General features: G+C 41.6%; 1 protein-coding gene across 4 annotated transcripts in view; it reads right to left on the bottom strand.

Annotated features, from left to right (window-relative positions):
• XYLT1 (xylosyltransferase 1) overlaps positions 1-23197 on the bottom strand; it is a 209083-nt gene that overhangs the window by 53441 nt on the left and 132445 nt on the right. For all 4 annotated transcript variants that reach the window (XM_030481751.1, XM_030481750.1, XM_030481753.1 and 1 more), the window contains 2 exons: positions 15546-15718; positions 14718-14920 (listed from right to left, as the gene is read on the bottom strand). In XM_030481751.1, the coding sequence (XP_030337611.1) occupies positions 14718-14920; positions 15546-15718 (376 nt within the window). The remainder of the gene's footprint in view (positions 1-14717; positions 14921-15545; positions 15719-23197) is intronic.

Genomic DNA, 23197 nt, shown 5'->3' with positions numbered 1-23197 from the left:
TATTTAAGAGAGAGAGCTGCCACGTTTGCCTGCTCCCCACTTCAGTCTCTGTCTGCCTGGAATACAAGCAATTTGTCTAGCCATATTCTAGTGTGTTTATCTTGGCTCTGGCACATTCATAGTTTATTTCCAGCCTTTTTTGGCTTTTGATCCCATCAACACAAATCTGCAAATTGAAATAAAATAACCTAACAGACAACCTTCTGTTTTAATTTTTGTTCCCTGGTAGAGTCAGTGGTTAAATATTATCTCCCCTGCTGTGGTTAACAGCCATGTAAGGGGTAAGCCATATATGTGCTTTGGGTCTCTTTTGTCATTGCAGACAGGATGCTACATCCTCCAGCAGTGGAGTGGAAGGTGTCTGACTCTGGTCCAAGGAGGGGCCCATGGAGAGGCACAGCTGCTGCTCCAGAGCGGGCCAGGATCTTGGGCAGAACCACTACAGCTCAGCTTAACTCCACTCTTCCCTGAGCAGCATAATCAATTACTTGTTCTTGTCCATGTTTACTCTCCATGCCACATGGCAGATTTTTGGAGAGTTGTCATTCTGGTTCAAAATGAATTCTTCCCAGATTTATGATACAAAGGGAGGAGAAGCATCAGTGCAAGCAGGGGCAGGTGAGCTTGCACGTATTGCAAAGAACTCCATGGGAACTTTGTCACACGCAGACAGATGGGTTCAGACAAAGTACAACTAGGCCAATGTTCTAGTCACTTCAGCTGACCTTCCACTAATAGCTGCCATTAACACTTTAGTCAGCAACTTTCCAAGGTAGCTGTGGTTAGGATAAATGGAAAGAACAGTGATTTTCATGACAAAACTGCACCGGTAAGGTGGATGACATCAGTGAGTCTGAACACTTTTAACCTTTTTCTATTAAGACTATGAAATGATTGAATGCAGAGCACGAAGCTAATGAACACGTGCTATCTATTGAAAACTCAGCATGGAAAGGCTATTTTAATCATACATTGTCAAAGATCTATCATATTTTACATTTCCAACTACAAGGAAGTCAAATGTTAACATAAATGATCATTTTGACAGACAGTGAGCAGGAAGCAGCAATGTACCTGCATAAATTAGCTATACAGCTTTAAGCCACATTGCTGTTTACATTGAGATGCATGGTTAAAGAGGATTCATGCCCAGAATGTCTGAATTTAGTGATGTTATTTACTTAATTTTAACCCCGCAAGGCAAAAACACCAGCATTTTGGGTGATACTTTCTCTCTTTCCAGCATATTCCTATTTAACAACTTCTATGACAATGAGGGTTTTCTCCCAGCAGAAAAAGTAACTTGTGGAATGACAGACATATTGGTAAACGCACTTTCTGCTCATTCTCCTACCAAGTGCATGTTGGGAGAAAGCAAATTAGCCATTATTTTGTTCCTTAACATACTAAAATTCTTAGTACCCTCAACAGTGAGACAAGTTCTCTCTTACAATTCCTTTCATTAATGAAAACATACTTTTTTTCTATCTTCTTTTGAACTTATAAAGCGCTATGCAAATGACTGCATTTCAATCTGGTTTCATATCTGTAATGCTCCAAAATCAGTGCCATGTACTCAGTTTATACTAGTGTAAGCCAGACCATAAACCTGGCTCTGTGTTCTTGGAATGGGCTAGGGGAAATTGTAACAGAAGTTTTGTGATGTTTCCAAATTCAGAGGCTAGACTGCCTAGGCAGTGAAGATATGCTGTTAGCATGCATGGATAGCACGTTAACACACAAAAATTAGCACTGTCCTCCTATTACCCTGAGAACTGCTCTGTTTTTCCTTGCTTACGTGTTTCATAGTAGGTAATTCTCCATAGGAAAAGTTCCCAAGGAACCATTTTTTTCCAGAAGGCCCATTCCTTAATGTGTCACAACAGCAGAAAATGTGACTTCTGCCAGTTACTACATGACTTGTAACAGCTGCTGAAACATATTTGCCAACATAACTTACTTTTCACAAAGTTGCCTTTACCTGTTACTACAATAACAAGCCATTCCATTATTAATGCAGAGATCAATATAGAAAACTACCACATTTAACAAGTTAACACATGAACTCTTTACGGACCAAACCACAAACTAACCCCCTGTCGATACTTGGATATCATTTGGAAAGATGCAGCACTAAAAAGAGTTAAGATAGACATGACTATCCTATCTCATAAGAAGAACTGAACCCACTTAGTATTTGCTGAAAAGTACCTAAAAAAAAATTGTAGTGAAATATTCTCCTAACCAGCTGTGAGTACCCAAGGATGTTTAATTATTAAAACTAAACATGATAGATTTTTAGGTTTATCAAAGCACTGGGATTTTATTTGGTACAGAATGATGCTCCCTACTTTGCATTTTTTCAGTGTTTGTCTGCTGTTGCATATTCATGTAGAACCTCATCTGCCTACATGATACATCCCATTTTGATGAAAACAATAATCACTGATTAAATAAGCAAGTGGAGTGAGCTGCAGAAATTATCAAGTCCATTACTCAAATTAGTGAGACTTTGGTTAAAAGAAAAAAACCCTACAAACTGGTCTGAATGGGATCTTTGTGTTTGTTTCTACCATGTATATTTTAAACAGCATATTTTATATTCTGCAATTTTTTCCCCATCTCTAAAATTAAATTATCAAGAGTTTCGTGCAAGAGAAGAAATTAAACTTAATTATGGGCCTAGATTTAAAATAACCGTTCACTTAATCTAACTTCTATATTCCCACATCCATTTGAAATTTCATTTGTATAAGTCAATAAGAAAAATTATTTGCTCATTGGATTAATTAAAATTAAAAAATGCTTTCTTCCAAGAAAGTAGGAAGAAAGAGACCTTGAGAACGCTTTATGTGAAGTAAACTCAGTCACAAGTGGTATGAACACTACTGCCTTTCCACCCTGCTCACCACTGCAGAGCTTTGCCTGCAGACTGCAGGGTCTGTCAGTCTAGGGGTGGGATTCTGCTGTCCTGCTGCAGTGGAGACCTTTCAGCATCTGTGAAGAAAGGCAGCTGCATGCATGGCACCCCCGTCCTGCCACACTTCCCCATGGGGCTGAGATCCTCATCACATGCAGAGGGATAATGTGAGGGTCACATGTCCAGGTACCAGGCTAGGCCAGACTGCATGCCAGACACAGCAGATCCACCTTGGTCTTAAAGTCCACAACTGTGGACTGTGTGTTCTTCAATCAGCTGTGCCAGCCTTGCAACTTAAGATCATGAGAAATCTTTCTCTTCTGGATACAGTTGCTAAGATGCCACTTTCCCAGCTTAAGTGTTGAATTTTGGTCATTTCTTGGTTTGTGAAATGCAACTTGCTCTTGCTTTGTGTGCTCCCCACGGGCTGTGATTCAGCACATCACCCCATTCTCACTATTTGTCGCATCAGGAAATGAAAGCCATTCAATCATACCTTCCCCACATCACTTTCAAAATCAGCACGTTTGGCAAAACACCAAAGAGCGGTCCACCGCCGGGCTCAGTGAAAATGTTCCTCCCCTCACACTCTGCTTGCTGCTGAAGCCACCCCACCACAGTCCCTCTTTGCAGGGCCACCTCCTGGTCCTGCTCAGAGGCAAAACACAGAAGGCTTGCTCCCAAATGCACCTTCTGCAAAGCTTACCAGCCACATCCCCTGCTGCCACACACTGCACTGGCTACCCAACACTTCATGCCAATAAAGAAATGGAAAGTGCTCCTGATAAGCTTGCAAGCAGTGGGAAACCTGAGACCACCATCCCACTGCTGGAAAAGGAAGCAGAAAAGCCCTTTCTAAAAGGCCACAACGTATAGGTTAGTCAATATTGGTATTGGGTCTTGCCATCTCCCTGTTTAATTTGCAGCATAAACCTAGACAAAATGTGGTCAACACAGTCTGACACTGCTCTGAGAGCAGACAGTCCTCCTGATGCAGCACGAAAGACCTATCTGGGTAAGGAAATGTTTTTTTTCCATCCCACATTTTGAAGGAAAAGGCAAGAGGGAATATACACTCATTCAGTGATAAGCTTCAATCTCCTAACTAGAGTTATCCCAAAAAATAAGTGGTGGGACCCCACTAGCAGAGGGGCTAAGAATGCTGCCAAGAGCCCCTCCCTACGAGACCACACTGCTGAGGCCCCTTCAGAAACATCATTTAAAGGTGAAGTGAATAAGAGTAAACCAGGCTCTTCCTGAAGCTCCTCATGGGCCTGCCATTCCCTTTGATCCCTGAGCTGCTGAATCAACCTGCCAGAGCACATAAATTCAAAAGACCAGAAGGCAAAATGGGGAAAACGGGGTCAGGCTAATGGGATTTAACATTAATTCTGCACCAAGCCTGAAAAGATGGAAGAACAGGGCCTGGGGGATGAAAGGGATAATGAACTGAGAGTTGATGGAAGGAAACTTAATTGGTTTTAACAACAGAAGGTCACATTTTGTTACCTTTATTTGGGTTGAGCAATAATCTTATTTTGACAATTTGTGCCAGCTGATGACCTCTCCTACTCTTCATTGGGACTGTTCTGGAGTAAGTCAGTGAAGAATGCAGAATAGTGGGATGAGGGGCACAAACATGTGGCAGAGAGGAGGTCTGAGTGGCAAAACTACAAAGGGATCCATTAGCTGAGGTAACTGGGGCTGACGAGAAGACAACTGGGAGGCTGGTGTTCCCACTCACTGCTGTACTCAACAGAGCTACAACCAATACAGTCCTGTTTAATCATGAGATCAGCAGAGAACCAGTGGTTCACTTCAACAAAAGACTATAAAAAAGGCATGTGAATTTAATTTAGGTGGTCTGCCACCAGCTGATTTCCTGACCCTGACAAGCCCTACTCCCTTGCAGGCAGGAGGTGACCTGGAGTGATGTCCTGACTCCCCTCCCCTCTTGGGTTCTAATGGTTCACAGACCTGGAGGACCTCCAGGCACTTTGTGATGATACCCAGCACTCACAGCACTGGTATCTCTCAACACACTGACTCTGGACATACCACAGGTACCAGTTTCACATACAAAAGAAATATTGAGTGTTCCAGTCTTCAGCTATAGTTCTGTAGCTGCTATCAGAACACGACCTGAAATCTGCAGGAATAGTTCAGTGCCTACATGATACCACCTATATGAAGGTTTAGCAACTCCATCGACCCTCACAGAGCATGCACAGCCACAGTTCCTGCCAGCCCCTGCTGCAGAAACCATCTGGAAGCTACCTTGCACCTGACTGGCATGGTGCATCCGATCTTCAGGATACAATGATCCGAGGCAGTGCTACAACATCTTCCACAGCTGCCTCAATTATTTACAGCCATAATACGACACAAATAACCAATTTGGATTTACAGACCTTTTAGTCTTCAGCTGCCCCAAGAATGCTTTGTTGCAAGATTACTTTCTAGAAATTACTTTGGGGCAGCAAACTTCTAAACAGAGACTGACTTTGTATTTGGAAAAGACTTGGCTCTAAACCAGTTCCTAATGTGGCAAAGAGTGCAATTATCCCGATGAAAGGTTAGGGATGCTTGTGCCTACAGCTGGTTCATCAAGTAATGCTGAATGATGGATATAATTAAACAGCGTGCAGCAGAGTGGAATGTGTGCTACAATGAACCATTTAGGGCTTCATCCCCTCCGATCAGCCTCGAATTGCAGAAGAACAATCACAAACATAGGCAACGCTATTCAACACTGCTATTTATGTAGAGAGAGATTCAGAAGTATATAAATGTATTGTGACTAAGTGTGCTGTGCAGGAGGAGAAGAGCAGAAATGAAGTATTTAACTGTAATAAGGTACAACTATAAATGCTCACTAGCCACTAATTCCACCTGGGATTGCACAGCAAAAGGTAGGTCTTGAATTCCTGCACCACCAGGTCAAAGCTTGCACACTATCTCAAGATCTGAAGTTTTCACTAGTTAGAACTAGTCAGGACTAATAGGCACAGGGGTGCCCTACTCTCTCTCTGCAGCACTGAACTTGCACATAGTTACTGCTTTTGGTCTCCCCTGCAGCATTTATGGACTGATCAAGTCTGGTTTGTTCCTTGCAGAAGAGGACAAAGGTGAAGGAGCCCCTTAAAATAGCTCCCATGTAAAGGAGCGCACTGGAAGATCTCAGCCTCATGCTTCCCACCTCTGTCCTGCAACCACCCTCCTCCATCCCACAGCTTCTGGAGCCTGTGGACTGGAGCATCAGCATGTGGCGGGATCTTATGGACTTCACCAAGTGACAGGAGCAGCACACAACAACACTGGATGACTCTGTACAAGTTACTACAGTATTTCCATCAGCACTCTGAGTAAATCCCAGGAGCGAGGCAGCTGGTGGCAGCTGGTGGCCAACTCTCGCCTGGCACCGTGATTCTGGGGAAAAAGGAGTTTCCACTGGGTAAGAGAAAAGGGAAGAGGCAGTTGGGACTGTACACTTGTGTCACCCTTGGTCTGAAACCACAGTGGGTTACCACTGCGTTTTATTTACACAGAAAAGCTTTTTAAAAAATACCTGTTGTTCCAAAGCAGCTTTAATTTTATGCAAAGTATTTCATTCAAATCAGCCCTTCAGCTCATTCACATGCAATGATCCCGAACAGAAAAAGTCAGTGCATAATTTAATATCAAGACAAAACCAGAATTTATGTATAAATTGGCTGAAAATATCTTTAACATCAAATACCACTCAACTTTTATATTTTTAGGCCTATTCTGGAAGAAGAGTTTATCTATTCCTTTCCTTTCTACTTCAATATCACCACTAAAAGACTGAATCAGAATAACATTTTTGCTCACCCTTTAATGGCCTTTTGGTTCACAACTATTTAAGAGTGACTTGGGAAAGGTATAATAGCACATGTTGTTGTTTCATCTTCATTTTGAACTGTCACCAGATATTATTCTGCAGCTGTTTTATTGTAAGTGGCATCCTGAAATCTGAACAAAAAAGGTGTCTTAATGGCAATTTCAACAGATTTTTAATTTCCTGAGAGAATTCAGCGAGGCCATGAAGGGAGAGCATGTCTGAAATGCAATGCTATAATAGAAATGTTTCCCTCTTTCAAACAGTTTTAGCTTTTGGAATTTGATAATGATTTTGCTGAACTTTCTTAAAAAAAACAAAAACCCCGACAAACCCCTCCCCAAAAAACAAAATGACAAAAAACACCCCCCCCCAAATCCAGGTGACAATTAAGTTTTTGCTCATAAACCCCAGGTAAACACCACAAGGACATGTTTCTCTGCAGCTTCTGTTACCCACCTCACAATTAAATCCAGACCAAAATCCACTTGGAGCAAAGCTGCAGGAGAGCACACAGGAAAGTAAGTCACACCTGGGCTTTCCCTAACAACTGACATCCCACTGCACTCTCAAATCCCACCTGAGCTTCTTGCCCACGAACGCAAAGAGCAGCTGAGTACCATGGGAAGGGCTTTGCAGTATGGGACCACTAGCGGGGAATTTTGCTAACCATGGATTTAAAGGACAAAAGCCACTCTGCATGAAGGACCCTTCTTTTGACTTGGTTACTCCAGACTATTTATCAACAAAGACAAGTTGTAGGTGAAAAACAGGTTTCATAAATAGCCCTGGAGCTGTGAAGCAGAAAAAGCTGAGCTGGCAAGATCCCTCATACTGCTCAATGCTTGCTCCAGCCCCAACACATCAGTCTCCCTTACAAAAACACTATTCTAGATACTATTTTAGAATAGTATTTTTGATACAGACATAGATGAAAATATAGAATATCCTGAAGACAAAAGATGTTGCCTAGGAACCAATGGTGCACATTATCACAACATTTGTACTGTTATTGTTTATAGATCAGGCTGTCTGGTATTCAGTGAAGACTCATATTTAAGAGATGGACATTTTTCTCAGTCATAAATAAGTAAAAAATAAATTGCATCCAGAAAGCAAATGGCAAACAGACGAAACCCCTTTGGCTCTTCGCTGGAGAACCTCCCTGTGAGCAGCCCAGAGCCAAGACAGAAGACAAGAGGATACCAGCCAGGCAGCCCAGCAAGTGCTCAGATGCTGCAATGCCCATCAAAATGTAAAGCTTGGCATCTGGGGCTTTCATCTGCCAGGCAGTCCTGAGTGGTCTCAGATGCTGGCTCAGATGCTTCAGTTCACATAGGAAGAGATGAAGGGCTGAATGTTTAGTGCTGTAATCAACAAGATAACGTGCTGCCAAGTACAAGGGTACTTTGAGAAATACGGCTATTCTAAAAATGTGCTTTATTGATGCATCTTTCATCTGTATGCACTGTAGAGATGCCTGGATAGCCAAACCAGTCTCAATTTGGGGTGCGTTTATTTCTGTTGCCAGACTGATGCTGTTATGGAGAACATTTCAGAAGGACTAAATAGCCAAAAAAGTTACTAAGAGCTGCAGATGACACCATTCTCCAAAAGCAAAAGCTGCTTTATAGCCTTAAACCCAGGAGGGGAGGTGGAGAAAGAGTAATCTCAGCTGCTGTGGCTGCCCAGAGAAAGGGTGGGTCTCCCATCACTAATGTTTGCCAGGCTGAAGAAAATATTTTGTTAACACCAGATGTAAATAAATATTTTACGCCACAATAAGTTCAACATTTCACCCCACCCATTTGTAACCATGCACAAAACCATTGCTTTGCCAACCATTGGTAATTTAACAGTAAAACAGAGAGGTGGGATAGCAAACCAAAGAGATAACCCTCAAAATACATATAAATCTCAAGCAACGTGCTGGCAAAGTGAGGAAAGAGAAGGAGCAAAGGTTATTTGAGGGATTTAAGAAACAAGCCCATTTGAAATTCTCAGAGAATGCAGATTTAAGAAAAACCACTGATAAAGTTCCTTTTTGGATGGGAAAAAAGATTCCCTGTGAAGCATTAAGAGTGGATTCATGTCTGGCTTGCCAGATAAAGATATTCTGAGCAAATGCATACAGTGTCAGTGACAAAACTGAGATAAAACCGTCATGCACTGGCATCTTAACAGATGTTGTACTGCAAAAGCTACCCATACTGTACTCCCGTCTAGATATACAGATATGACCTACCAGTGCTTTAGTTCAGGAAAACATTTGAAAGGGCACTTAAAAGAATGCTGTATTATTTGCCTAGTGGCCAGTACATTATTCTAGTGGCCAGGCCTGCATTTCAGAGCAGCACTGCAATGGGTGGCTTTGGATGGGGTGTAAGGTCAAATACAGCCCTGGAAGGTCAGCATCCTCTATACAGGCTTTCAGGGCCAGCACCAGCTTATGTACTGTCAGGAAGGAAATACCCTTAAGAGACAGCTCTGCAGTTTGAATCTGAGACACAGAATTGTTAAATTAAGTCAAGTCAAATTGATAAGAAGTCAGAGGAAGGGGGCCAATGGTTCTGGTGATCCTATTTACCACTACACAGCTTTCATCAGCCCAGCTGGCTTTGGGATTTCTAAGTTCATAACCATCAAGAGGGAGCAACTGGGTCTCAGACATTTCTCACAAAGCTAAGTGCTGTATGTGAAAGCTAAGTTCTTTGTTTCAGTTCCAATAAGAGATTTTCCTGCAATTCCTCTATTCCATTTCAAGCCTGCACAAAAGCTCTCCAAAAGCAGATGGATAGCTTGAGTCTGGTTTACTCACTCCATGCAAACTGTATTCTCTCATTTGTTTTCTCCCAGACACCTGCTTCAAAGGTTGTGTCATTTGGTCAGCTTATCAACCATTTGCCATGGTAAGTTTGACAGAGCAACAGTCATCCCTGACGCTGTTTCTATAGAGTGTTAGTCACCCATGTTTTGCCCGGGATGAATCTGGCCCAGTGGCTGGAACAAGGGAACTGCTGTCCTCCCAGGTAGTTTTGGCACCTGAAAAATAACTTGAAAAAGTGTTGAAACATTTATCCCAAAGGCTGAACTTCTTTCTAAAACCTGCTAGTTATAATTACTTCCACCTGCCACCAGAAGGAAAACCTGAAAACCTATTCCCTCCACTCTCACCTTCTCACTTTTGGCAAACACTTTGCTGCCCAGGGATCTCATTCAGAAGTTGTCACTTTAGTTTTGTATTAACCAATACTTCATCTGACTGCTCACAGAGGAGAAGAATTTTAAATAACTCATTTTCCTCACTGCCAATGTCTTCAGTTTCCTTTCTTGATATCCAAATGCAGCAGCTTTGGTAGAGCCCCAGCGCAGGACCTGGCCATGCAAGTTATTTGGGATGAAATCTGTGAAGACGGCAGATGAGTGAAAGGACAGCTTTATCACTACGAGGCTGTCTACCACATTTGGATTTGGCAGGAGTTCAAATAAAACTGTTGATTTTGGGTGGTTGTCTTTGCTAACAACTCTCCTAAAGAGTCAGGAGTGCAGGTCTGCTGCTGGCTGATTGGGCTGCAAACAGTGACCCGAGAAAAAGGTTTACCTGCTTCAAAGGGCATCCTTCAAGTTTCTAAAGGAGCATTTAAGTCTAATGCTAAATATTGCTATTTAACATTAGCAATCTTACCTTGACTAACAGAGGACAACACAATAAAACAAAGAGCAGGTCAGACAATAGTTCGTTAACTCATTTTTCTTAATTTATGAGTGTGATTCCGACTGACAAAGATGATCTCCATAAATAACACCAAATTGGCATGTGTTTAAAGGACCAACCCCAGTCAGATCACCCCCTTCACTCCCTGGAGTCCGTAGCCACCTTCCCCAGGTGCTACTTGAATTATGATACACATTTCATTCAAGTTTCACACCAAAACCTCTATTGAATGTGTCTCCTTTGACTGAGTCTTCATAACACAGGCTTTTATGGAAAACATGGCTATGCGACCTTTATCCTAAAATAGTGCCAAACAGCAAAACACAAGTAGTTACACTGGGTTTCTTTTAAGTTCTTTTGTTATACCTGATTGCTTATAATTGAAAATGTAGTCGTATCTGCATTCCTGGCTCCATCGATAAGCCACTCCATTTTCTTACTATTCTGAAGCACTCCCCAAGCTTCTGCTAATAAATTTGCTTGACCTTTATTAAAGACCAAGCATTAGCTGGCAATTAGATTTGGCGATCAAAGCTCAGTGATTTACTGTAAATTATAAATAGTTCAAATGTTTCATTATGTTTATTCTTTATACAAGCTTTGTGGCCAAGTAAGCACTGACATGACATTCACTGCTAAATGATCTCATTAAACTTCCTAATTTAAGTGGTGCAACACTTCACCTGCCACGTTATCCAAGGACTCCTGCACTGCACATTAAACATTCAGCATCAATAGATGCTCTACCATAGTTCACCTTGTTGGGAGTGAAATTTCAGTCCCTGAACATAAGGTTGACTACCTGACGCTGTTTGTCAGAGACAATAAATAATGCAAATAGATATCCATGTAAAGTAAGAGGTTAAAGACATCAATAGCTTTCCCACAGTTTTGAAAGAGACTTTCAAAAGAAAAGACTTTAAATAATGAAAAAATGTCACTAAAATGTAAAAAGGTAAGGAAAAAGAAGGAAGGTTCTGGTTTCTTTCATTTCTTTATGAATGCAGTGACTGAGAGAGATAATTTCCTGAGAAACCCCAAGGCATGTGCCCTTTTCTTATTCACAACCCCAGAGCAAAAGAAGGGGCAGTCACACAACCTCCCATGTCAGGGTTGCTTGTAGAGGTTTGTCTTTAGCCATTTCATCCCCGATTTCCTGCTGAGAATGTTTAACAGAACTGCATGGAGTCAAGTTTGGATAATGCACCACATCATTTCACTCAGGCCAATAAACAGCATATTGCCTCATGACTAAAGGGAAACATAATATTTTTGTTGGAGGTGCCTTTATGTGCAGACTCTGTTTGCTAGCAATTTCTATTGTAGTAACAACTAGAAGCACATGGAATAGGACCTCCTTTGTGCTAGGTGCTGGACCTAAAGACTCCACAAAGTAAACATTACGGCACTAGGAAGAATAATAGGGGTATCTGAATTTTCCAAACTTGCATATTTGTTTCCCTCCCAAAATGAATGATTCTAATATTCCCCCCCCCCCAGTCTCTATATAGTATGATCCTTGACATCTGCTTCTGGACATATCTTCTGAAGGATGTGGGGCTCCTTGCAATTGTAATGCCGTCTATGAACATACCAGATTGCTCCCCAGACAGATTCAGGCTTCATCATATAATATTAACCCCACATACTGAATGTGTTTTTCTGACTTACAAGGCTGCATTAGCTTTTATTATGAGAAGAGAGGTAGTAAAGGTTTCAGCATTACAGATGGGATGGCAGATGGGAAGCAAAAGCTTAATGTGAAGCAGCTCTGGATAAAAACTATTAATCCACAAAATTCATATGTTCTTATGCAGAGAAACCTAGCAAAAACCACTGCAATATGACTAACCAGTGAGAGAAGTGTAATCTGCCCCTAGCCCGTTATCTGACAAATCATGGCATGACGTTTGAAAGAAGGAAAAATACCTTCAGACACCCTATTTACTATTTCCCAGAAAAACAATCAGCTATCTATGGGGTATGGGGAGAGGTAATGCCTTCCTAAACATTATAAACAATGCTAATTTATAGCATCTCTACTATGAAAATGAAATGGACTCATATATATATATTTGATGAGATAACATTTTCCAGGTTTATAGCTGCAATATTCCGTATTCAAAAAAATTTAACAGTACCTACAAGTCACCGTCATTAAAGTTACAGCACTGAAAAAGGCTTTTCACTTTTTGTTGAAATGCGTGGTGTGGAGAGGAAGCACATGTCCATCAGTTCTCGTAACAGAATACTCTGACAGAAAGGGAAGCGAGCACTTCAGATGCCTGCCCTGCTGCTGAGAGCCCACCATGTAGCTCTGAGAGCGGCTGCAATGGAGGAGCGTGACCTTCAAGAATTTCCCCCAGTGAAGAAACACACGCCTGGAATTTTTCCAGCTGAATGGCACTTGTTTAGAGTTTGAATGACTGCAGGATACCACGGCATTATTACAAAGAACCCATTAACACCGAACTGACTACAATCTACCCAACAAACCCTATGATTGTTTATGGCCCATGTGAATGTTCCCATTTGGCTTTGTGGTTTAACTGGTTCCACAGGGAACTAAGAGCAATTGAGACTGCCATAGGTCATGGCCTCAGCGTTACACGATGTTTAGGGTGGACTCAACACCACAGAAGGAAACTGGATACATCTGCTGGAACTAGTCTGCAATTATATACTACATCTTCAGCAATTATTCTTCTACAATTTATTTTATTTGAAATCAAAGTGCCATCACCTGCCTCTTCCTTTATGGTTTTGACTTAGTCTACTTTTTATCATTGGTGCAGCATACCTCACTGCAAAGTGAATGATAAGGAATAACAAGCTAGCTTTTCCCAAAACTTGAGAGATATAGAGAACTACATCCTCTCCCTTACAAGCAAGGATAATATGTTAAAATTGTTAGGTCTCTTCCTGTTGGACACCAGAAGTGTTTAAACTGGATGCAATAAGAAATACCATGATTTCTTAATTCAAATCCCCATGTTGTAGTATCAATGCACTCTCTGTGACTCTTCTGCTCTTCCCTAATTTTTCTTCCCAAAATGTGTTGCATGTCACTGACAATGCTTAGAAATGGGCAGTGGCAATAAAGCTTTTTTGTCAATCCTCACAAAATCTTTCCTAAGGCATACGCTCATGGTTTTTTCCATTTTTCACTTCAGTGGGGATTTCTGTCTGAGTAGCAGCTTCAGGAAGGGACCCATACTTTGAGAGAGACCTTGCGGAAACCTAATCAGTGAAAGCATCTAATATATTTCTTTTCTGAGAGTATTAAAAGCATGTTATGTCATCACTCATCAGAAAATTGCCCAAGAAAGTTGCTTCCCCTTTCATCAATTCATTTCAACATACAGAGAAAGAGAACTCACAAGGATAACTTCCTCTTTCCCTCTTCTTGATAATTCCAATAGCCTAAAACCCAACAGTTTAAGGTCACTTGTTTTTGGGAGGGCTGGTTGTTTGGTTTTTTTATGGACTATCTACTTTTGCACAACATAGTAAATCTTACAGAATGCAGCTGTGGGATCTGGGTGATGTAAATCCAGAAAGAATATGATTTCACTTAAAATCATGAGCCTTGTCATGATAGTGGTGTGTGGAGTTCTTTGCCTGATGCTATCTGAATAAAGATATTCCAGCAATGGTTGGTGCTGAAGATATAACTGACTCCTAGCAACTTATTTGTCACTTCTACTATCATTATCCTCTGCAGAAAAAGTACTAAAAAAAGGAGAACATTACCTTCACTGAATCTATATTCATACTTTCAACACTTTCTGACACATCAAATCAAACTGTTGATCAGCCCTGGAAGGGAGGAATCTCTCCACACCTGGGGTTCATTTGCTGAGCTCCAGTACTTCCTGCTACTTTACTCATCCTCTCTTGCAGGTATCCCTTGCTGGAAACAACTAAATAGAGCAGTCCTTACTTACTCAGTATAAGCGAAGAGCAAGCACTGCTAGCCTGCTGTAGCCCCTCCTAGGTAAGTGGCAGGCACACAGGATATAGTAAGGTGATTGTCTCCTTGGCTAAGATGGGGCTGTCAGACACCAGCATCACCAAGAGGAGTCTTCTGCCGTATGACAGAAGAAACTGCCCCTCTGACCTCTGCTTCTTGCAGCACAGCATGGACATGTCATCTCTTACATCCTTCAGTACATATTTCCTTTAGGAACAAAACACGTACATTCTTAAAATACTCATCGTACCTGATTGGGTAGTCAGCAGCACTGAGGTTAATGAAGAAATCCCATGGCCAGTCATTCATCTCCATTAAGTCCCTCATGGCCTGCAGGTAGGTGGTCAGAAGACTTGCTCCTCCCCAGATAGTTGCCATTCTCCAGGAAGTGACTCTCACATTTGGGTACTGGTTGGCAAACTGGAGTACTTGCCGGTGCAAGTAATTGGATCGCTTTACAGGAGAAAAAAGTAACAGATTCAAGTTACTCTGTCCAAAATTGTCCCTCCCTGTATTCAGTAACCACCAACTCTACTTCTTGACTCACTGAACACTGCCATTGCTTTGCCCTCGCTTACCTTTGCTAAATGCTATTTGAAACTGTACAGAGATCCGTTAAATTCTTTTTATTACAACTACAGTATTCACAAATCAGTGCAACTAGCTTTTATTTATCATTTGTTACCAGAAGATTCTGAAGGGCTTTCGTAAAGGAGCTGACTGTTACTACCTCCTTTTCACAGTGTGAACTAAAGTAACTTGCATAAGGCACCTCAGGTCAGCTCTCCATCCAGTGGGCTACCACTGTCAGTCTGCATCAGCTTATCCATTACTGTTAACTGAATGTACAACAGATATGGATACTCAGAGACATATAAGGAGAAATGAGGGCTCTTACATAGAGAAGATAACAAGAAAGGAAAAAAAAAAGAAAGAAGAGGCTCCAACCATGTAACAAATGGAGAGACAAAAAGTGACATGCACTTTATGCAGCAGAGGTAAAGAGAAGTTGAAGATGACAAAGATGAGCAAACTGACAGATGGTGAGACAGGCAATTTATAACCAGTGATATATTACCTTGTCAACATGAATGTAATAAAAATGGTCTTTATGGTAAATAGCCTTAAACATGCGTTGGAGCTGCCGAGAAGCTCTGCCATGAACAACCAAGACAAATGCGATCCTGACTGGGTTGGCTGGCATGTATTCTACGGAGTCCTCATCCCACTGTACATTGTTGTTGGCTTTTCCTGTTCAAAAACAAAACACAGGACATCTCTGAGTGTATCCACAGGGCAGGGGTGCAGAGAGCAGTACACATTTCACCTCAGCAGTTTCTTCAAAAGCAGTTTCTACAGAGAAGGGAGAACTCCTGAGGGGTGCCAGCCGTCATGCCATCAAGATTGTCCCCCTCTCCTCTGTCACTGTACAGGGTCATCACCTCTTGGGCAGCAGCCATGCCAGCCTTCCCCACGCAGCCCTGCCTGCGTGTCTCAACCTGGACAAGGCTGCATGAACATGGATAAGGTCCCAAATATTTATGAGTAGACAAAGCTCTACCTGGATACACACGTGCATCTTCAAAGGAATCACCTCGAAGTTTCTAAGCACTGTTCCAACTATTCAAACAATGCCAAGGCCAACATCCCCCCCCTGCTCCCCCAGAAATGAAACCCCCCATTTATCAAGAGATGCTCACTCCTGTGACCAGCACAGATCTGCTGGGAAGCTGGTGAAACTGCCACTTAACCATGGCTGAGGATTATCTCAACTGATAGCATGTATTTGTAACAGCAGATGTATCTTGGAACATTTAAATAGCAACCTGCATATCTTAACTTCTTCATGTAGGAGAGGGGCTCTCACAATTCTATTTAGAATTTAAGTTCATCTTTATTTTAATCAAGGTATTTCTGATCTCCATCTTCTGAAGCAAATGCTGCAGTACAAGTTTAAAGCAAAATGCACTGATTAACTGAAGAGCTGAAGCGACATTTTTACTCTGGAATTTCAAGTGCTTTGGTTTCGGTTTGTGTAACACCAATTCAAAAGCCTGAACACAATGTAAGAAAAATACAATTTTACCCCAAATCTGATATTCATTCTTCAGTTAACAGCCTCTTGAGTGCTGTGACCTTGTGAGGACCTTTCTCACCAAAAATTATTTAGGAAGAACCTGAAATTTTGAATACAAGTAGAACAAAGAAGAGAAGTGTCTCAAAGCTCAAAATCCCCCTCCTGCCCCAATTTTCCTTTTGCGTATTTAAGCTCCTTCTCTTTTTTAAATTAAAGGCAATATCATTGTCTCAAAAGTTACTTAGTCCCTTCTCCCTTGGTTTATTTCCCCTAAAAGTTAAATCCATTTTACAATCTCAGAAAGCCTGAACTAGCGATTACACTGAAAATACATATTTAATTATTGGAAATGCATGTGAACATGGGCAGCACCGAAACATTCATTTCCCATTACAAGTACAGGTTTGGAAATGGCTGTGTACGAGCTGAACCAGGTAGAAGCAGCAGCTAAATCATGTGTGAGAACATTAACACAACTGCCTTCAACCATACACAATGCTTTGGCCACATAGGATACTTCCAACTGAATGTACACCTATGTTCTCAATAAATAAACAGCTCAGAAAACTGCCCAGCCAGGTGGGACAGGACTTGAGTCTGCTTGCTTTGAAAGGCGTCTCCCTTACCCTCCCAGAAAAACAACAGAATTGGGTTTTACGTTCTTTTATAGGAACTACTCATCCCCTTATTTTTTTCTTCACCACCAGAACAACTGTTTTTTTCCTACTTCCCAACAAAAACCTGGTGAGCCAATCAAGTGTTGAAGTGAGTTAGAGATAAATTGACGTCATTTAGCAGATTCCAGGTGTCCAGGGCAGATATACATACTATTAGAGGTTAGAATTTCCTAATCGACTCAAACTTGAAGGGGACTCTGGGGGAAAAAACCCCTCAGCAAACTTGGGAGTATAAGAGGTGGATCTTCTAACAGCTAATGAAACCCTCAGGTTTGAAAGAAGTGTGAAACCCTGAAGAATTCCTAGCTCAACCATCTTCTTTTCAACTTGTCATGGATCCTTTTTCTTCTAAAAAACACTGAGGATTTTATCTGGGTAAGTCATACCCAGTTTCTGCAGTAGCGCTTTTTGGGATGCTCCCATTCTCTTCCCACCTCCACACACCCACCATCTCAAGACTCTTCCTGCAGATAGCAGGGACACATAGGTTTGCACTAGGTTGCAGGACAAACTTGAGGCTGTACCTAGGCACGGTTATCAGACAGCGTGAGTACAGCCACAAAGCCCACTGCGCCTTCCAAAACATCTCCATTCTCTGGAATAAGGCTCTTCAGTGGACTATATAAGGGGCTAAAAGGCAGCTATGTGCCTATCCAGGAAGATACATAGATAATGAACACAGAGTCATACCGAACAGAGATACTGAGCCTACAGAGTCCCAGAAGCTCACTGCCCCATGTTAACAACCTTTACCTCTCTGCAGTTGTATTGCTCATAAATTGATACAACTTTATTGCCCCCAATTGTATTCAGAATACCCATTTCGAAATTTCAAGCCCCATGAGTCACTCTTAATTTTAAATGAGACACGAGCAACCTAAATGGTTTCTTTAGGAGAAATAAAAAAAGCCCATCACTAATTCAATAAGACTCCGATGAACACCATTAGAAGATTAGGAAAAAGCTTAAATTTCATTTCTTCTATCATTTCCAGTTTATTATGGCCATTTCCCTATGCTCAGTTGTGCCATTTCTCCGGCATGCTGATGAGCTTCCCGATGCGTGTGCTTTGGGTTCCTGCACAGCGACGGGGACAGAAAGGGACTGCGAAAGAAAGAAAACATGCTTGCAAGGAGAACTGACAGGGGAATGAAGGACAATTGCAATTGCTAAACCAACCCATTTTTCTTTTAAACTGCTTTGATTTCAAGCTGATGATGTCCCATCAATGGACTCAAATATTTTTAGTGGTTTTCATTATATTTTTGGATAACTCTCTTCTGAAATTAGTGGCTTTCTGCAATGATAAGTAGAAGGTGAGGGGAATTTAAAATAGCTATATTGTGGGTCTTTTATTTTAAACTAACTTGCTTTCAATACCCACGCTATCATTCATCTAGCAACTACTGAGAGCAAAATCCTTCCAAATTTGCACCTGAAATGCAACCTCACTTCATCAGGTTTCTCTAATAAATTCCTGTAGTGACTTATTTTCCTCTCTGCTGTTTTCCCACTTGAACCTCTTTTTCCACATGCTCACTCCTTCCTTCTTATTTTATAGTCCCATTTTCCACCTGCATACTACCACAGCTTTTTTACTCTAATCCTATTCCTGGCTGCCTGGAATTTCGCAAAGGTAAAAATGTATTTTTTTCCATCTGTTAGAATGTCTGCTACTTCTGTTCTATACGGTTACCTTCCTGGTTTTAGGTGTGGCTGATTAGCACCCTCTCTTTTGCAGACTACTTCACTGATAAAGAACCAGCCTGCTTTGCAAATAAGATTAAATTGGAAGGAAACATTCAATTGAGTATCTGCTTGTGAAAAAATACAGTAGGACTTGAGAGCTGTATGAACCATGTCAAAATCTGAACTGCTCTAGCCACTGCATGTCTATAATACTTGTGCATACCAAAGTCTTCCACGTCATGTTAATGCCTGCATATTAATGACCTGCCTCTCATGTAGGAGCACATCTCCTTCTGGGTGTTAGGACAGAGGACACTCAAGATGCAACAGATGATGTCACTTAACATCATACCATCCAACAATGACACAAATGTAAAAAGATTTTAAGGCAGTACTTGCATTTGATAGCTATTGAAGTGTCATCACTACACTGCCATTTGCCACATGCACTAAAGCTTTCTCAGGAGGCTAATTCAAGTGGTCTCCACCCTCAGTCACTTCAGTCCAGCAAAAAGCAGTTGCCAAGATCACCCTTCTCTCCCTGGTCCCAAAGAGCCCTTGATGGTATTTTCACCTCTGTTCACTCTTCTCACCCACCAGGTACAGAAGAGTCATGGGCATCCTTTCCTCTTCAAGAACACTTGGCACCCCTCCATGCACCATAGTCTGCCTTCCCAAGAAAAATGAGCCAAGTCAATATAGGAGAATTCTCATTTTCTCCTGCAGCGATTGTTGGGGGCAGCCTCAGTGGGACTGGAGCTGCACCCCATCTCACCTAGAAAGCTTCTCCAAGTGTGAGCATTGCCTACTGAGTGAACTTTCCTATATGTTTAGGGAATTCCCTTTATCTAGGACAACTTTGGCAGATTGGTGTTTTATAAAACTTAATAAAAAGTCCATTGTTAATACAAGGTAAAACAAAACCCGTGAAGAACATTACATTAGAGTTACATCTTGGGAGCACATTTCTAGCCTCAGAAATAGCTTTGCACATATGAGTGAGTGGGGAGAGTGAATGGAGTGTCCTCTTTACAGCCATCTGGCACAGGTGAAACAGTAGCTCTTGCCTGGAAGCAGCAGTACTTGTCTTAAAGTTCCTCAAAGTTGCTGTTTCATTACGTGGTGGAAACAGTGGATAGAAGAGTGGCTTTTCATGCTGCCTTGCTTCAGAGAACCTGCTACATGGACCCTCAGCAGAAGCGGCAGTGCTCACCCAGATCATAACAAACTTTTTCTAGCCCTTGTATGAAAGTGTATTTATTTTGCTATTCTACACTGAAAACAAAATGTGGCATTTTGCTCTGTGACCAAATACCTTTCACAAACTTACTGAGAAAAGCAAAAGTTGCCCTTCAGGATTCCTGCTCAAAGTGGGACAGGACTGACACCAATGTGTGCTAGCAGGAAAACCCAGACCTGCTTTTGCAGGCAACAGCAGAATCTCTGCAGTACAGAACCCAGTGCAGTTTCAACTTGCACTTTCTAGAGCCCAGAGAACTCAATACAATTAAGAGTTTAATCTTCAACTATTGCAGTATTACTAAATGCCAGGATAATAAACATAGTGCAATCATTTTTGTATTTGCTGCAGTGCCACCTTATGCTCAATCATCCAGCAATATAACTCAGAGCCAACCTGCTAATCTTATACTTCTATTGCTAATTAATGAGATCATCAGACTTCTCTAGCAGCATGAAGCAATTTCTAATGACTTCTATGAGCCATATTATTTTTTGTTACTCCATCCATCAACTTCTATTTTCAGGTTGGTTTTGTCCTGGCCGTTCAACAGAACAGCTCTGCACAGAGATACCCTGATGCTGCTGACTTCATCTGAACACACCTGTGTGTGTGTACTCTGTCCTGATAGCATGAATCAATGGATAGAGGACATCAGAAGGGTTATTGCTGTGCTGTTCAGCGCACTATTTACTGCTATTACATCCATAAATGCAATCAGAAGCCCTGTCATTATAACAGGAGTACCAGCCATAATCACTCCAAAGAGGCAGAGATCCACAGTCCCTACTTAAACTCACAGGAGCAGCCTCATTCCCTTCAGCGGGACCACTTCTGCAACAGGCAGCTGAGTGGTAGTTGTTGAACTCACATTTCCACTATAAGCTCCCCCTTTTCAATTGCTCACAACTCGTAACACCACAGCAGGTTGAAAATTTCCAGGCTTGGCTCTCCTCTGAAAATGATTTCCACTTTGGTTAGAGCAAAACCAGTTCTGCCTTATTCAAATGGTGACAAGACTAAAACACCAATACATTCCTTCATTTAGAAAACCCATTTTTTGTAAATGACCTAGTAATGGAAGTAGTTGGAGTTACATAAAACCAGCAAAAAAACCACTGAGCAATTTACCAGTGAGCCATCAGGACCTAATGGTAAGTCTTTGTCTGAGGGCTTCATAATAGAAACATTTAACTGGACACATCCAGAACTCTTGCTGGATCCATTACAGCAAGAGCCTCATTTGCCATCAGGCTCAAGAGGGGATGTTCTGTCTTGCTGCAGTACCCTCCAGTGAAGACACTTGCATGGGCAAGGTAACTCCTGAAGTGCAGCGTGTGTTAATCATACTTAGATGAAAAAGCAATTTTGCCTACTCCAGAATCTAGAATACTATCTTTAGAAACATTAATCCCAACTTTGGGATGCCAATTTTCATCTCCAGTCTAGGAAATAATTCATTTGTTTCCATGGTGGCCCTTGTGGACACCTTTAGTGAAAGAAAAGATTTTAAGGTGAGCACTGATTTTTTTTTTTTTTTTTTTTTTTTTTTATTATTACTAACTATATGTAAAATGCCCACTGGTAGATGCCCAGTGTAGAAGACCCCTCTAGCAAAAAAGGTTATTCACCAAAAAAGGTTATTCACCAAAAAGCGGGCTGAGCAGCATGTTCAATTTTGGTGAATGGGTATACTGACACCCAACCAGCCACACAGAGCTCTGTGTAATAGATACATCCTGCTCGCTCCCAGGCCACTGCTTGCTTTCCTGTGCCTCCAAGAAGTGGCATGAGCTGAAGGTGTTCAGCATCTCAGGGAATCAGCACCTTTGTGTGCCAGCTGAATGGGGCACCTCCACTGCCCAGGTCAAAGAGAGGGTGGGTTTCACATCTAGCAAAACAAACCAAGCTCCTGATGAAGATAACTAGCATGGCCAGTCATATGTGTGGCTTCTTTCAGTGGGTTTTAACTTGCTCAGCAAAGGACAGGTGAAATCAGCTGAGAAGATCATCTGTGCAACTGCCCCCAGGGCACAGGGATTTGAGAGGGATGCTTATGGCTTACAGAATGAAAGTTGCTAGTTCTGTTCATGGATTTCCTTAAACCTGCCGTTACCCACACTTTGTATCTGCGAGTTCATGTTGAGCACTTTGGACAAAATTTCAGAAATCACGCTGCTATTGAAAAGTGGATATTCAATTTATTTGCAGTAATGTTTTATCTTGACAACACCGCTCTAGTATTTTTCATTCTCAGACTCTACCATGAATTACAGAAGCAATTTCTGATCCTCTGTAAGTTCCTATGATCAAGTAACCCATAAGCAAAAAATCAATGCAAGGTAGGCGGGAAGCAGCGAGACATAATTTACAAGCACTCGATGGTGAGTCCATTTAACATTAGAGAGACAGACTTCAGTAATGTTCCTTCCATGCTGAGCAGAAGCCCTGGCTTGGAACAAAGGAGCTGCTGATGTGGGCAGTTTGAGTCTGCTTTAATCATTTCAGAGGGTGACAACAAACTTCGGGCAGTCTGAGGAGAAGAGCCACTGCCTTACAGCTGGACAATTTTCTTCAGGAAATCACTGGAAGTTTCTCTAAAGTGAGTTTATGAACTGATAAGCAGCTCCACATCCCTACAAAACTTAAATAAAAAGGGTAACTCTATGTCACTACAGATCTAGGTGAGTTCTGCTGCAGTCCCTGTGGTGGTGAGACTTCTCCCTTGTCTAAGAACAGAAAAATGAAGTGCATGAAAGAAGGAAGGTATGAAGATAAAGGGCACATGTAGAACTGTTCCATATTCACCTCTGCATCATAAGAAGATTGTTTCTATCTTTTCCCAAGGAGAAAAAAAAAGAAAAAAAAAATTAAAAATTCTGTTTTGGAATTTGAAAGAAAACACTTCCATCCCAGCTTGTCATCCTTCTGTTATAAGTATTTCACATTTGTGCTGCATGCACCACTTCCAAGACTCATTCAGAGAACACTGAGGCAGGTATCATCCATTAAGCAAATCCAGAAAAATACCCTGCACCAGAAAGCTT

Source organism: Strigops habroptila, chromosome 4 (assembly GCF_004027225.2).
Source record: "Strigops habroptila isolate Jane chromosome 4, bStrHab1.2.pri, whole genome shotgun sequence".
Taxonomy (NCBI): Eukaryota; Metazoa; Chordata; class Aves; order Psittaciformes; family Psittacidae; genus Strigops; species Strigops habroptila.
Note: the sequence above shows the minus strand (reverse complement) of the source record. Positions and strands in the feature narration are given on the sequence as shown.